Consider the following 16,608-nt stretch of genomic DNA (forward strand, 5'->3'; position numbering starts at 1 on the left):
GATCTGTCTGTTGGATCAGGGAAGAACAAGAATGGGTTCTCTTTTATGGTTCTCTGTTTTTAATCTTCTGTAGTGCGGTACTACAGAATTTTTGATGACAACTATGTTTTTAAATTTCTTAGTGTAGATAATGCATTTCTCTGAACATCTCCTTCTATGTAAGTCACTTGGGTAAGTGTTAGGTTTTAGAGAAAAGGTTGTGGCACTTAAGAGGAATCAATTTGGCTGACATAAAATACTATAAGTGCATTCTTTCTTCTCAGCATAAATCAGGCAACTACTGTCAACACGGAGCTGCACTGTAGTAAGAGGCTGCTTGTTTGTTCCCAGCTGTTCAGCTCCGAAATAACCACACAGAAATTAAATTAAATTACTGCTTGACCCATTAGTTCTAGCTTCTTACTGGCTAACTCTTACATCTCAATTATCTGTGTATCGCCACATGGCTGTGGCTTACCGGGTAAAGTTCTGGCTTCTGTCTCCAGTAGGGTTAAATGGCTTCTCTCTCACTCTGCCTTCTTTCTCCCAGCATTCAGTTTAGTTTTCCTGCCTAGATCTCTTCTTCCCTGCTCTGTTATAGGCTCAAAACATTTCTTTATTAATCAATGGTAATTGTAGCACACAGAGGGGAATCCCACATCACTGCATGCCACTGCTTGTGCTGTCCAGGGAGACAGAGAGGCACGGAGGCTGACACTGACTTTGGTTTCGGGCAGCCTTGGTTTCGGATCCTGGAGGTGAAATTTATTAGTTCCATGATTTTCAGTAGGAATTTTAAAATTTAAATCAAAACTTTCTCATCTCTAAACGAGATCTAATTAAGGCCCAAATCAATGGACAGTTTCTCATGAAGAAGATTGTTTCCTGTGAGCACATTGCTGAGGCTTTTATTTGTTTATCTATGTATTTATTGAAAAGCTGTGGAAAAGAAGGTGGGAGGCTGGCGAAGCAATGGGAGCTTGGGAGGAGATGACAGCAGCTGCCAGAACTGCGCAGGCTCAGGGTTGCTGGTGCTGCTCTGGCCTCTTCAGAGGGTTCTCTTTTGCAGACATGACACACCGCAAGGTACTTTTCTCATCATAAACTCTAGGGCTGTGTGTTGTCTAATAATGTGACTGGAAGGGAGGACGGTTCAGGGAGAAGAGTCAATGAGAAAGATGGGGAGAGAAACAGCAGACAACCGAGGCACAGATTGCTGAAAGAAATGTCTACTGCCTGAAATGGAGCTCAAGTGGGAGATGCTGGCACTTTCTTTACACATGAACAGAGGTGGTTGATGTAATACCCAGGGTGAGAGGGATCCGTGCCCCAGGTAGGTGGCAGGAGCAGTTGAGACTTCAGCTCCACTGTTGATCACTGAGTGGAGTTAGAACTAATGATCTTGTCTCAAATTCCAAAGAGAAAGTCTTCCAACTTCCCAAGCTAAATGTATTCTAATTGCTAATCCCCCTTCCTGACCCTGGCCTGCTAGACACTAAGATCTTGGCCCATTCCTCTGAGGTAATTCTCTTCACTTGCTTGTCTTCCACGTGCCAGGACTGAGGCTCTTTAGCGAACACAGCACAGCAGAATCTCTCCACTCTGAGTGCACACACATATGAGCACACGGCTCCCTGTCTGAGGACTGGGATGAATTTGCATGTGTACTTTATCTTCTCCTGCTTCTCTTCACAGAAGTGAGCGACAGGCAGCTTTCGGATGTACTTCTCTATTTTACTCTCTAGAGAAGCAGGCGTTATCTTCTCTGCTTTAAAACCAACTATTTGCTTTTCTTTTTCATCTAAACCAATGAACAAATATCCTCCGTCAGTGTTGGCAAAAGCAGACACAGTTTTAGGGAGAATGTCTTTAACTCGCTTTATGAGGTTACCTGTTTTGTATGATTTATATTCAACATTCTTGGATTCACTAAAGGAGAATTTTGCCATTTCTGTGAGTTCTTCCCGGTTAAATAAAGCCGCAGCCAGCTCTTGCACATGCAGTTCTTCTTGCACGTGGAGCTCTTCTTGCCCCTGGAGCTCTTTTTGTCCGCGGATGCAGAGGTCTCCTCGCACATCTTCCCCAGGCCTTTTGTCAGACAACATTGTTTTTATTGGAGATCTTAATCCAGGGTCCTCCAAGTCTTTGAAGAATTGCAGGGCATCACACAAGTCCATTTGAACACAGGAGGTCCCATTTCTCGTGTACAAATTGGTTGCAACGGTGGTAGGCTTCAAATCAGATGATTTCCCAGAGATAAAAATGCAGCGTCCTTCCTGTTTGATGTCTAGAGGGTTCTGTGCACGTGGCTGAATACCCTTTAAAGAGGTCTTCAAATCTTCTCCTATTCCGTGTTGGTTGTAATTATAGTCTTCATTTTCAATATGAGCCCTGACCTTACCTCCTTGGGAATTCAGCAGAGCACACACAGCTACTAAAATGGTTTTTTGCTGTTGTTTCCTGCAATGATTCTGCGTTTCCTCCATACCTTTTTGAATTTCCTTCCTACTTTTTATTCCAAGAGTGACATCTCCTACATTTAGAACCAACTCAGCAGCAGTGCTTTCAGGATCAATGGTGATCTTCTTTTCCACAGGATCCATTCTGTTCCCAGATGGAAATTCTTTCCTGGAAGACAGGCAGAACCTTTAGAATAAGGCTGAAGAGGATAGAGCAAATTCTATACTGAGAAGCTAACAGCAAAATTGTTCACTGGGTGAGTTCCATGGCACTGTTCAGTGTGCAGGTGGGGGAAGAGGCCATTTGGAGATAGATATTAGGCCATGATAGCGCGTGTATGTAGTGACTTCTCAGGTCTGTTGCTATCCTTCGTTATGATCCATCTGTATTCTAGCTTCATCTTATCAGCGATTTATCTCCTTAATATTCAACATGATACAACTTGAATTCTGTGTCTTTCAATAAACTACAAGGGCAATTTACCTATTTTTTTTTTCTTAAAGAGGTAAAGGTTTGCTATAAAGCCACTGATACTTTTTCTTGAATAATTTCAGATGTTCATTGATCAAGTGTCTACTTCATGGAGAGTCCCTTAGCAAAATTGTCCCTTGGGACCTAGGGACACAGAACAATAGAAAAGGGAATTTATTTTCTTTCTTTCTGGGAATAAATTTCAGTCACAAACTTTGGCCATTGATCTTAGAGAGGACAAGCCGGGTTGTGGTCGTCTCTTCCTATTAGACTGCCGCGTATTTCCAGGGAGGTGTGATTCTTACAGTTAAAACAGAATCACTAGGCTTCTTTCCTTTCAAAGTTGATGCTGTAATTACTACTCCTGTGATCAGGAAGCCTCTGGGAGGTTACCAGGTCAACAAGGTAGAACCATCTAAATAGTTCCAGTGTTCTGATCAAAGGAACTCCAGATAGCTAAGCTCACGCTGTGCATCCTGTCCCAGAGAGACGCTGGCAGTCTTCAAAGAAAAGAGGGTCGTCACTAGAGCCTGACCACGGCGGCATCTTCATTCTGACCTCCTGCCACCTACACTGCAAGGGGGACGTCTGGATTCCTAGTCCACCAAGCTCGTGTCACTCAGATCAGGCTGAATGGCATAAGGCGGTCAGGCTGGGTCTCTGTGCCTCTCACCCGCCAGTGTTTTCCTTTTAGGAGCCAGCAGGGTCCATTTTTCTGCAAATGGAAAATAAAATGATATGGCACTGTAGGGAGCTGCCAGGATGTGGCCTTGGCCAGATAGTGCCGGCAGTCCTACAGCCTGGAGGTATACAAATCCTTTGATGTTGCCGCCTTAGGCCGGTGTGCTCAGGAGCCTTGTTTTGCATTTCAAGAGACTCGGTCTCCTGACCTGCCCTGTGGCCTTGGGACCTAGTAGAATGGCATCAACCAATCAGCATTCGAGCCTCTCACCCTAGAAAAGCGGCTGTCTTTGGATTTTTTTCTCTCTCTTTCTCTCATCCCTGTTCCCCATTCCCCCTTTCAATCAAGGAGCTCTAATAAATTGTGATTGAAAAGGATTCTTGATTTTGTGATTGTCCATTCCTACTGGTCAGGAAGCGCGTCACATTTTGGTGCTGAAAACCGGGACGCCGGATTTGAACAAGCCAAGGAGGGAGCAGAATTCAGAACTCATCACAAAAGAGCGGTGACTGACGTCAGGAAATCCTCCAGATGTATGCTGATTGCTAAGGCTCGTCCAGAATGGTAATGTTTACATTTGTTCTTTTCTGTTGCTTTGGGTTGCGCTGTGATTAACCAGGTGGTGAGTGCCTTTGTTGCTGCTGCGACTGCAGCTCTAGTCAAAAGTAAAACTAAGTCCGCAGTAGATCAAGCGGCATTTTTCTAAAAGGACTTCCTTGTAAGTAAAAAGGAGGTTTTTTTCTTTAGCCCAGGGGGTAAATGCACATCATGGGCAATTCTTATGGAGCCAGCTCAAACCCCAGGGAGATTTATCACTCAATCCAGGCATTTTTGTGACAACGTGATTTAAAGATCTCTTCTAGCACTGTCGCTAACATCATAAAAGACATTGTTGATGTCTCACCTTGGTTTGCAGCTTCAGATGACCTAACTTTACCATCTTGAAATAAGCTAGACAGGAATTTGAAACAAGCAGAAGAAAATATTGGGAGAGGCACACTTCCTTTTTGGAGGATGGTGCGGGACTGCTTGAAGGAAAAACGTAATATAGAGATATTAAAACAGGGTCACAAGGCATTACAAAAACATCAGGACAGCTTTTCAAAATCAGATCAAAAGGAGGAACAAGAATGTAGGCCTAGAAAGAAAAAGGAAAAATTAAAAGATAAGGATCCGAAAATAAAAAAAGGAGAAAAGGGGAAGAAAAGCCCCATAACTTTAATAATAAAAAAATTTATAGATTTAGATTTATCAGAGGAAAAAAAACAACTAGAGGGAGCGGCTACTAAATCTAAAAAAGAGCAGCGAGGTAGCCTAAGGCGGGGCGATGATAATGTTTTTACTACAAAGGGCAAAAGAGACGAGGCGCCAATACCTTCTGCCCCACCCCCATCCACCCCTCCACCCATGTACCAACAGGTAGCTACAAAAGGTCACAGCTTCATAGGAAGACAGACTTGGTCACAACTGGCTGCTGCCTTTCCTGTTTTTAAGGAGCCACAAAATTATAATAGATGATATGAACCAATCCCATACAAACAGCTAAAGGACTCAGTTGAGGATGCGAAAAATTATAAAACAAATGCCAGTTATACAATCACATTATTAAAAAGGATTGTTACAATAGCGCTAACTCCTACAGACTGACAGGAGATTACAAGAACAACTCTTCCAGCAGGACAATTCCTGGATTTTAAATCTATAGTCCAAAACAAGGCTCAAACCCAAAAACACATTAACATACAAGACGGCCACCCAAAATGGACGGCTGATATGCTTCTTGGACAGGGGGCATTTGCTGGAAATCAGAATCATTATCCTTGGGAGGTTTATAGGCAGGTTAATGAGATTCATTACAGAGCATGAAAATCACTCCCTAATAAAGGTGAAACAGCTGGTAACTTAACCAAGATTATTCAAGGTGCTGCAGAGCCATTCTCTGATTATGTGGCTAGGATGACAGAGGCAGCTGAAAGAATGTTTGGAAATTTAGATATTTCATTGCCTTTTGTCCAGCAAATAATATTTAAACAGAGCACCAAGGAATGTCAAAGAGCAATAGGTCCAATAAAGGAAAAGGGATTAAAAGCCTGGATCAAAGCCTGCCATAAAGTTGGGGGGCCTCTAACCAATGCAGGGCTGGCGGCTGCTTTGCTTGCTGCTGCCAGAGGTGTCAGAGGAGATAAGGGAAAGGCATGCTTTAAATATGGACAGTTGGGACATTTCAAAAAACAATGTTCCAATAGTCATAATGCCTCAGATTCTTCAGGGCTCTCAGCTGCAACATCGCAGAGGCAGCCAGACATTTGTCCCAGATGCAAGAAAGGGAAACATTGGGCTAATAAATGCAGATCAATTAGGAATATAAATGGACAACTTATTCCTATGCCTATTCAGTCATTGTCAAAAAACGGATTGAGGGGCCCATGCACCCAGGGCCCAAAAATATTTGGGGCAATTCAGAACACGATGGCAGTCCCCAAGATGACTCCATCGTCCCAACAAGAAGGGCAGCCAAAGGCTCCGGAGGGCTGGACCTCTGTGCCACCTCCGAACTGCTATTAACTCAGGATATGGAAGTTCAGGTCATAGAAACAGATGTGTCTGGGCCATTAAAAAAAGATACTGTTGGCATAGTCTTGGGACATTCATCCTCAATTATGAAAGGCCTGATAGTCCATCCTGGAGTCATAGACCCTGCCTATGAAGGCTGCATTAAAATTCTTTGCCATTCTCCATACGGGGTAGTTTCCATCGCCCCAGGAGACAGAATAGCTCAACTCTTAGTTCTGCCTTCAGGGCGTAATAAGCTTCCAGCTGAGGGGCTTGTCTTAAAGGACAAAAGCCTTGCTCCCATGGGAGTAGATTTGGCTTGTTTATCCTTGGAGCTTGATCAGCGACCAATCTTAAATTTAGAAATAGAAGGAAAGATTTTTTCAGGCCTGGTGGATACTGGAGCAGATAAAAGTATCATCAGATCCCAAGCATGGCCAAAATGCTGGCCCTTACAACAGGCCTCCCAGTCCCTTCAAGGGCTGGGGTATGCACAAACACCGCATATAAATGCTAAGGAGTTAGTCTGGAGAACAGAAGATCAGAGAGGGACTTTTCAGCCTTTTATGGTTGATTTGCCCATCAACCTATGGGGCAGGGATGTGCAGTCTCAAATGAGATTGAGACTTACAAATGATTATTCTGATACCAGTAAGCAAATGATGACACGTCAGGGCTATGTTCCCAATAAGGGACTTGGTAAACGTCTCCAAGGTAGACAAAATCCTATTGAGACTGTCTCCAAGTTAGATAGAAAAGGCTTGGGTTTTTCATAGGGGCCACTGAAGCTGTAGCTTCCACACAAAAGACAATGCCCATCCCTTGGCTAGTAGATAAGCCGGTATGGGTCCCTCAGTGGTCCCTTTCCTTGAAAAAGCTGGAAGCTGCAAGACAATTATTACAAAAACAGTTAGAACTAGGACATTTAAAACATTCTGTATCGCGTTGGAATACGCCTATTTTTGTGATTAAAAAGGCTTCTGGAGGTTGGAGGTTACTGCATGACCTTAGGGCAGTCAATGCTCAGATGCAGGTCATGGGCCCAGCCCAGCAGGGCCTCCCATTGCTTTCAGCAATACCAAAGAATTGGCCTATAATTTCCTTGGACATCAAGGACTGTTTCTTTTCAATTCCCGTGTGCCCTCAGGACCGGGAAAGGTTTGCATTTACTCTTCTATCTGTTAACAATGAACAACCCAATGCTCGGTTTCAATGGAAAACTTTGCCTCAGGAAATGGCCAATAGCGCCCTCATATGTCAGTTATATGTAGATGCAGCATTGAGTCCTGTTAGGAGACAATTTCCTACTGTGAAAATTGTTCACTTCATGGATGATTTATTATTATCTGCCCCACATCAGGAAACCCTAAAGGAAGTTTTCCAAAAGGTTACATCCCTTTTGGAGGAACAAGGACTCCACATAGCCTCAAATAAAGTACAAACATCTTCAATGATGAAATTTTTGGGGACTATAATCACCCCTAAAAGCATCAGGCCTCAAAAAGTGCTTATTCGCACCCAACACCTTAAAACTCTTAATGATTTCCAGCAGTTGCTGGGAGATATAAATTGGATTAGAGGATATTTAAATATACCTCGATCTGAGTTCTTGCCTTTGTTTTCCATCTTAGAGGGCAATCCTGATATCTGTTCACCTAGAGCCATGACCCCGGCTGCAATGCAGGCCCTTAAGAGGGTAGAATCTGCTATTACTACAGCTCAATTACAGCGAATGAATCCATCCTTACCAATTTTGCTATGCATTCTCAAAACAAAGAATTATCCCACTGAAATGTTATGGCAAGATGGACCCCTCTGGTGGATACATAAAAATTCCATAGGAGCAAGATCTGTTCAATATTATCCAAAATTGATGACTGGCCAAGCATTAATGGAAATAAAGCTTTGCTTAGCCCACTTTGCGAGAATGCCTGACAAGTTGATAATTCCCTATACGAGGGAACAGGTAGAAATTTTGACAGCCACAGTAGATGGCTGGGCTATCCTGCTTTGTACATTCCCTAATGTTATTGACAATCATGTGCCAAGGCACCCCTTAATAAATTTTATGGAAAAAAATTTGATGTATTTTCCCAGGATTACCTTGCCCCACCCATTAGAAGGAGCCTTAACTATCTATACAGATGGCTCAAAGACCGGAAAAGGGGCTCTGGTGGCAGAAAATGCTAAACCTATGGTCTTTCAATTTCGGCCTGATTCCCCCCAAGTCACTGAATGCTTGATGGTTTTGGAGGTATTTCAGAGATTTCTTGAGCCATTTAATTTAATTTCAGATTCACAATATGTGGTCAATGCTATGGCCTCTCTTGAGGTTGCAGCCTCAATTCGCAGCTCAAGTACAATGTCTAATATTCTTTTACAAATACAAAAACATATTTTAAAAAGAGAAAATCCCTTTTATGTTGCTCATATTCGAGCCCATTCTCTCTTGCCAGGACCTATGGCAGAGGCCAATGCTCAAGCTGATGGTGCTACTCGAGCACTCGCCCTTGTGGCTACAGATTCACTTCAGCTAGCTAGAGATTTCCATCAGCTCTATCATGTTCCAGCAAATACACTTCGCTTAAAGTTTAAGATCTCTAGGAAAAATACCAGGAGGATAATAAAAGCCTGTTCCTCCTGCATGACCATGTTACATCCCCCACATATTGGGGTAAATCCCAGGGGATTAAAGCCAAACTCACTCTGACAAATGGATGTGACTCACATCTCGGAGTTTGGCAAACAAAAATATGTTCATATGTCGATGGACACATGCTCTAAAATAATTCATGCCACCCCACTGGCAGGGGAAAAGATAACTCATGTAAAAATACATTGCTTAGAGGCCTGGGCAGCTTGGGGAAAGCCAAGTCGTTTAAAAACCGACAATGGCCCGACATATGCCTCACAGGGCTTTAAAGCCTTTTACAAGCAATTACAAGTTAAACATACCACTGGCCTACCATACAATCCTCAAAGCCAGGGTATCGTAAAAAGAGCAAATAAAAATTTAAAAAAAATTTTGCAAAAGCAAAAAGGGGGAATAGCTGTAGCAGCTTCCCCCAGAGAAAGGATTTCTCTTGCACTCTTTACACTTAATTTTTTAATTCAAAATATTGCTGGAAAAACTGCAACAGACAGACATGCTCTGTTTGAAAGCAATTCCGTCTAATTCTAAGGCCTGCTTTAATGACACAGGCAAACAAGATTTGCTCTTTGAAACTGAGACCTGCAGGTCTCTAAGTTCAAAACCAGCCTACCTCCAGTACTGATTGTGCTGAATTTTTACACTGAGAGTTTTTAATACTCTTAAATGTTAATTTGGGAGGAGAGTTTTGTTTATGTTTTTCTAGGAATGCTGACATACATCTGGGTGCCAGCGAGACTGACAAAAAAAAATAAAGAAGAAAGATGATCCAATGGATGCTGAGTATCCTGCTGTGGAAGATTCGTGCGGAGGCAGCAGAGATGACCCTCTGGGCGATGTCAAGAGCAGCTGTCTCACGTTATCACCTTGAGCAGCACCCTGTGCAACCTCTTATCTCTTAACAATTTTCTGACTGACTCTATTCTGCTTTTTCCTTTCTTAGGAATGGGTGGGAGCAGAGATATTCTTGGCATGCTGTGTCTAAATGGAAATGCTGTATGTCTTTGATTGGTATGCTACCTGCTAACCCAAGTGAGGAGGGACAAGGTCTTTGTGGCACAGGCCTTGGCAGCCTTGGAATGTGTATCCTCACCCCAGGTTTGGCTCTCAGCCTCAAAAGAGCTCATAGGCAATTAGCCATGCATAGCCTTTGCACCCTCTAGGGACCAGATAGTCCCACGGCACAGAGGAAGGTATACATAGGCGGAGGATATGCAGACACAGCCCTAACACTCCCAGGGAAGTAGTTGTCCCATTACACGGGAAGGGTATGTCTTGCTTTTCTTTTCTTTAATCAGTCCACACATCATGAGGTGGGGACCAGATTGGAAAATAATTTTGCCTTATTGCTCTTAAAGACAATAAAAGGAGGAGCTGTCGGGAGCCGCCAGGATGTGGCCTTGGCCAGATAGTGCCGGCAGTCCTACAGCCTGGAGGTATACAAATCCTTTGATGTTGCCGCCTTAGGCCGGTGTGCTCAGGAGCCTTGTTTTGCATTTCAAGAGACTCGGTCTCCTGACCTGCCCTGTGGCCTTGGGCCCTAGTAGAATGGCATCAACCAATCAGCATTCGAGCCTCTCACCCTAGAAAAGCGGCTGTCTTTGGATTTTTCGCTCTCTCTCTCTCTCTCATCCCTGTTCCCCATTCCCCCTTTCAATCAAGGAGCTCTAATAAATTATGATTGAAAAGGATTCTTGATTTTGTGATCGTCCATTCCTACTGGTCAGGAAGCCCGTCACATGGCACCTTTTAACTACTTTTGTTATTGCTGTTGCCTTAAGATCTTATTTTTTTTATTTTGTGTTTATAGGTATTTTGCATACATGTGTGTCTATTACCATGTGTGTGGTGTTCATAGAGGTCAGAAGACAGCATTGAATCCTCTGGGACTGGATGCTTGTCTGTAGGTAGGTGCTGGGAACAGATTCCTGGTCCTCTGCAAGAGCAGCCAGTGCCCTTAACCATGGAGCCATCTTTCCAGCCTGAGATCTCCCAGTGTTGAAACTGACTTCTCAATGGGTATACATTTTGTTGCCGTCAACCTCTGACTTGTAACTCAGTGGGCCTCTGGTTTTTAATGTTTCTGTGGGAAAAAGAGTACTCAGGATGGTTTTCCTTGTTTTTTTCCTGCCTAGTATGGGCTTTAACTCCTAAGCAATCCACCTGCCTCAGTCTCCTGAATAACTGTGACCGTAGAAACGTCCTATTACTATTACCTTAGCACTAAAGTTAATTTACTGGCGATTGTTTTAAGTTTGCATCGATGAGGTTCTTTCTGCTATTGCTATGGGTGGATGATCATGTAAAGTGTAATAGCATTATAAAATGAGTCCCAAGGCAGTGGGGGATCCTCAGTGAAAGGACACTTGCCTGATATGTACTGTGCCCAGCCTTTACATAAAATTGAATTATATTAAATGGTTTCAATATTTTACAGACATGAACACGTTGTCTTTTGCCATCCTATATGAAAGTGAAGGAGAGAATTTGGAATCTTGCTTTTCCATGGGGTCACATATTATTCACAATCAAGTTTGTATAATTATCACAAACTATTCTTTAAAAAATACTCTAATCCGCTGCCCAATCCCAAATGCCACATTAATGTGAGAGTAAAGAGCCTCCTGTTATTCCTACTATACTAGCATCATGGCTCAGTGTGACTGAGGTTTGGGTATGCTAATCACATCTGATTTTCTTTAAGCCCAAGAGTTCTCTCATGGTGTCCCTAGTCCTATACACAGCATAGTTCAGGCATCTATAAAGATCTGCTGGAATGGGGTGGGAGGCCAGAACAAGAAGACAAAATAGGGATAGATCCAGAAAGTATGAAGTGGAACTCTGAAGGAGCAAAATCATGTGATGAAGGAGTTAGAAATCTGGAAATGAAGATTTAGTCTAAACCATGAGGCCATACTGGGCTTCTGTCTCAGGTCTGTAAACTGGCAAAACATCATCTGAGTACATACAGCTATGTGCATGGAGAGAGAAGCTTTGGAAATCAGAACTACTGGGTCCCCTGATGGACACCTAAGCATTTGGAAATGAACAAGAAAATGGTGCCCTAGAGGATGGCATCAGTCTTTGCTCTACCAGGTTTATCTTGGCCAAGCCCATAGAGCTGCATCTAGTGCCCCTTGGAGATCACACTGTGATTGCAGACCTAGAACCAGCTGCACCATGCACAGCATCCCTTAGGGTTGCTTAGGAATGCGAAGATGTTTTCCTGACAGATCTTCATTCAGAGAAGCCCTCAGGGGAGAAAGCTTTGACTTGACCTCAAGACATTCTAGAGGAAGTGATGCTGAAGCTGAAGTCCTGACTCCTGGCAGGGGAACACCAACGGGACACAACCATCCATGCTTAAGTTCACCGCTCCACAGTAGTCTCAGTGTGACAGCGCTCTGCCCAGACAGCAGAGAGAGATGTCTGCTTCTGCCGTGCTGAACTTTCTTTTCCTTATCACAACAAGTTAATGTTGGTTAGATCCTATTTCCTCCATGGGATGCTGCCCCAAACTTGGGACCAGTTTCCCTGAGGACTTTCCAGATGATATCTTCACCCCAAAGCAAGGGGAAGCGGGGAGTCAGGGGATTGGGGTTGCATACCCTGTCATCTCAGCACTTGCAAAACTGAGTCTAAAGACAACCTGGGCTATATTTTAGCAAGATTCTGTCTGCCACAGTCTGCTTGCAGGGTAGGCATTGGAGTAGAGAGCTCTTAGGAGAGGGAGACAGGAAGACCAAAGAAAAACAAAACCGAAAGTCTTGTAAGATCACGGGAAATGCAGTTTCATTTCTGCCCAGTTAGAAGCTGCAGCCCCACCCTGTTCTAGTCATTGCTGAGCAGTATCTGTTCATCATTACCTCCCAGCACCTCCCATTCAGCACCTTGTTTTAAGCCAGCATCCCTAGTCCACTTCCCAACATCAAAAGGGGCAGGAACCATATCTCACCCCAAAGTGCTGAAGGAGGATGCTCATGTAGGTGGCACATTTGAAACTCAAGGAAACTGGAGTGGAATCATCTCAAAGGGAATCTGGGGGCTAACCTGGGACCCAGGCTCTCTAATTTCATGCCTGCAACTATGAAAAATTTTATGATTAAATTCTGACGGGCATCTACCTGGAAAGCAGTCCTCAACCAGTAAGCTTGACTCTGGAGTCCCTGAATGAAACTCACTGATCTCCCACAACATTTGAGTCTGGTGTAAACACTAGTTTTTCTTGTAAAATTCTTTAGAGTGTTTACTGGAGAAAATTCTCTCAGAGCTCAACTCACAACTTTGGCTGTTGTTATCTTCAGCAGGAAATGATGGCATTCACACAGATGTCCCTAGTTCTGCAGGCAGTGCCCTTCGGCAGGAGGGAATAAAATGGGGTGGGGACACAAGAGTGGGAGATGCTGCCTCTTGGAAAACAAATAACCCTGGCGCATTCCCTGTTAGGATGATGCTTTGCCTCTTGGAAGATCATGTTCTCATTCTAGATAAAAGAGAATCTAGTCCTAGATTCTCCAGGACTCTCAGGTTCTTAGATCTCTTTAGTTCTGGAATGCAGTTCCTCCCCGCCTAATGGCAAATTTCCCCTAACATTCTACCGAGTCTGGTCTCTGAGAAGATGGAGTCCCCCCTCTGAGGGACTTGGAGTCCTGCACAAGCCTGGCCTGTGCATAACCTCTTCTCCCTGCTTGACCCTCACAGAACCCCAGCTTCCTCTCTCAGGGAAGAGAGGCAAGCAGCCCGAGGGACTTTGATTTCACCCCATTCTCCTTAAACCTCCTAGCCCTCAGCAACTGTGAAGGAGTCTATGAAGATACAAAGGATCCAAAGTTTCCAGAAAGGAGTCAAAGCAACCAGGCTCCTTTCCAGGGCTGGGTGATGCACTCGAAGTGCCCCCCACCTCACCCGAGAGCCAGCAGAGTGAATTCTGGGTGGGCATGGGGAAAGAGAGAAATAAAAGTGTTGAGATGGTGAATGGTGCCATAGAGTGTGGCTCACTTACCTACAAAGCTGCTCCAATGAATCTCACTCTGGCTTGAAGCCCTCTGTGAGTTGGCTGTGCTGTGGACACCTGCTGGATGAAACAGGAAAGCTCAAGCCTGGGACAGGCTCCCACAGCAGGGGCTTGGTGGCTGTCACCAGACTTCCTCAGCAACTGGATGTGAGAATGCCAAACTTCAGTGCTTGTGGTCGCACTAAACTTTCCTCTTTGTGGATCTTTGCGGATCTGGGCAGATTCCTCCACTCTCAGAGATGAGTTCAGTTTTGGAGAACCTGTGATTCATCGGTTAGCGTCAAACCAGGAAGTGTGAGAACTCTCTCTAAGTTCTTTGATCCCTGTCTGTGACTGTCACTGAACCTGTCAAAATTGAAGAACTGGGCTCCTAGACTTGCTAACTCAGCCTTCACTACTTCACCAGAATCCTCAGGGTAAAGGTGCTGTCTCTGCCCTCAGACAGAGCAGGTGACACTAGGGACAGGAAAGAACACCTGTCAGAGCCTTGCAGGGAAGGAGCATGGAGAGGGAGAGTGAGCCAGGGGAGGCAGAGTGGGGTGCTGGCTCATAGGGTGAAGCTGCATCTCCTAGCTTTTTGGGAAGATGGGAAATCTGTGGGAGTCTCCAACAACTACCCTAGGCAGACAAGAATCATCTACCACTTTTTCTTTGTGCCCTGTCTTATGGTAATTATGGTAATACAAGTTTCTGACTCACAACATTTAAGAACCACCAACCAGGAGTGGGGAGAAAGGAGAGACTTTAGAGTTGAGGGGAGAGGTAAGGAAGAAAATAGAGGGAGTGTGGAGGAGGCAAGAGCTTAGGCAAAGGTGAGAGGAGAGGGGAGGCCAGGGGGCAGGAGAGAGGGTCTTCAGACACCCCAGCTGTGGGTGCCTCTCCACCAGGAGTCTCAGGCAGGTAAAAGAGCCTGTGGGTGACTCGAGCACCCTTGCCCAGGACACCCCAATTGAAGGTGAAGGGAGCAGAACCGAGGCTTCTGCATCCTGCCCTGAGCTCCTCCCCTACCCACACACCTGTAGGTAGAGTAACTGATGATTTCATAGGCTGGGGTTGGATCACTGGCTACACACCTGTAGGTAGAGTAACTGATAATTTCATAGGCTGGGGTTGGATCACTGGCTACACACCTGTAGTGACCGCAGCAATGCTGCCTGCATCCTGTTGTCTTCTGGACTTTCCACCACTGGAATGTTCCTGCGCTGCTGGGTCCTCAAGGAAATGGTGCCCAAGGCCTTGAATCTCAGCTTGATCTACCAACGCAAACTTGTGTCCAGGTGCCCATGTGCACCTGATGGACAGGTTTCCAACACTTGACATTTCAGAATTAATCATTTTCCTGAATCACTGAAATGTCAGTTGGCATCTCACATGTTGCCAAATATTTATTGATGTATGTTATATATATCTGTAAGATATGTATACTCATATGTACATTACAAAATGTCATTCAGATTAAATAAAAATTAAAATATGTCATTTGCAGGGAGGAAAACAGAAAGTATTAGAAAAAATTCTTTTTGGAGAATAAAATATTTCAGACCCAGAACTGCAAATATTGTTTCTTTTCTCATCTATATGGAACTTCACTTTATATTGAGTGAGAACCGTGTCTAAAGGTGGGAGGAAGGGAACACGAGAAGATGGAGAGGCCAAAGAATGACAAAGGTTACATGTTCTCTCGCAGTGCAGAATCTATTTCTGTGTATCCACATATGTATGGACACCACAGGGGACTGTGGGATTGGCAAGGTGACCATCAGGAGGGAAGAAGAGGAAGCGGGAAGGATAACAGTATATGGTTGTGGGTGAACTACAAGTGCAGGTATGTGTGAAAATATAATGAGGCACATTGATATATATGTTGACTAAAAATAGTTTAAACACAAACAAGCGTGGCTACCCAGCTCCTCCAGATCTGTCTGTTCAACAGCAGGAGGCATGTCTCAGAGCTCAGAAGCATCACCTCATTACCTTGGAAAACATCTGCCAGAGCAGACAAAAGCCCCATCCTAAAAGCCTTTGATATCAACTGGGGTGATTGTCACACCCGACATGCGTCAGTCAGGATGTTGGCTCCAGTGCCACATTAGGCTTGTTGGGAGCCTGCAGCACCACTGTGGTCATTGGGCTTCTCTGCAGGAGCAACCAGCTCCAAAGTCAGCATCCAGTCGTGCATGGATTAGGATCTGATGTGCTACCTCATGAGATCAAAAAGATCTGAGAACACAGGGCCAGACAGGAGAATCCTGGGAGACCCGGGGGGACATTACCAGAGGGACTATTCCTTAATAATGCACCCCTTACTGGAGGGCAATACAGGTCTGAAGGTTAGGAGAAAATCCAAGTGACCCCACAGAATTTTACCAGAATGCGGTCTTGGACGCTATGTAGAAATTGGCCGGCCTGGAGGGGATGATCATACATGGATCTTAAACATGGGCTGAAGCATCCAGGAGACACGGAGTGAAGTCAGTCCTGTGCCTCCAGATGGAACAGCAGCAGAAGGTGGTTCTGGAAGGGCTGAGGGACGGCACCGCCCAGAATGTGCCAGGCTGATTCATCAACATTCTTCTGGCTTCCCATCAGTCCTCATGCCCCTGTGGCCTTGGTAGCCAACTGCACGGAACCACTCATGCAAACCCATGACAGGATGCTCAGAACTCTGCTCCTGTGGCTGTCACTGCCGTTCTCTGGAAGCCCTGGATGGTTCGCTTCAGCCCCACAATCTGATTCTCGTTGTCGATACGGTACTGACACAGCAAGCCTTAGTGTGCTTCCATTGGGGTTAGCAACATA

General features: G+C 44.7%; 1 protein-coding gene across 1 annotated transcript; it reads right to left on the minus strand.

The window, feature by feature from the left end:
* Nucleotides 1-870: 870 nt before the first annotated feature.
* Nucleotides 871-14,053, minus strand: LOC148120866 (schlafen family member 1-like). Its single transcript, XM_087910205.1, has 2 exons — nt 13,798-14,053; nt 871-2,607 (listed from the first exon to the last, which is right to left on the minus strand). The coding sequence occupies exon 2, from the start codon at nt 2,580-2,582 to the stop codon at nt 1,434-1,436; it is 1,149 nt and encodes a 382-aa protein (XP_087766331.1). The 5' UTR covers nt 2,583-2,607; nt 13,798-14,053; the 3' UTR covers nt 871-1,433.
* Between the last annotated feature and the right edge of the window lie 2,555 nt (nt 14,054-16,608).

This window comes from Myodes glareolus, chromosome 9 (genome assembly GCF_982192425.1).
Source record: "Myodes glareolus chromosome 9, mMyoGla1.1, whole genome shotgun sequence".
In the NCBI taxonomy this organism is placed as follows: domain Eukaryota; kingdom Metazoa; phylum Chordata; class Mammalia; order Rodentia; family Cricetidae; genus Myodes; species Myodes glareolus.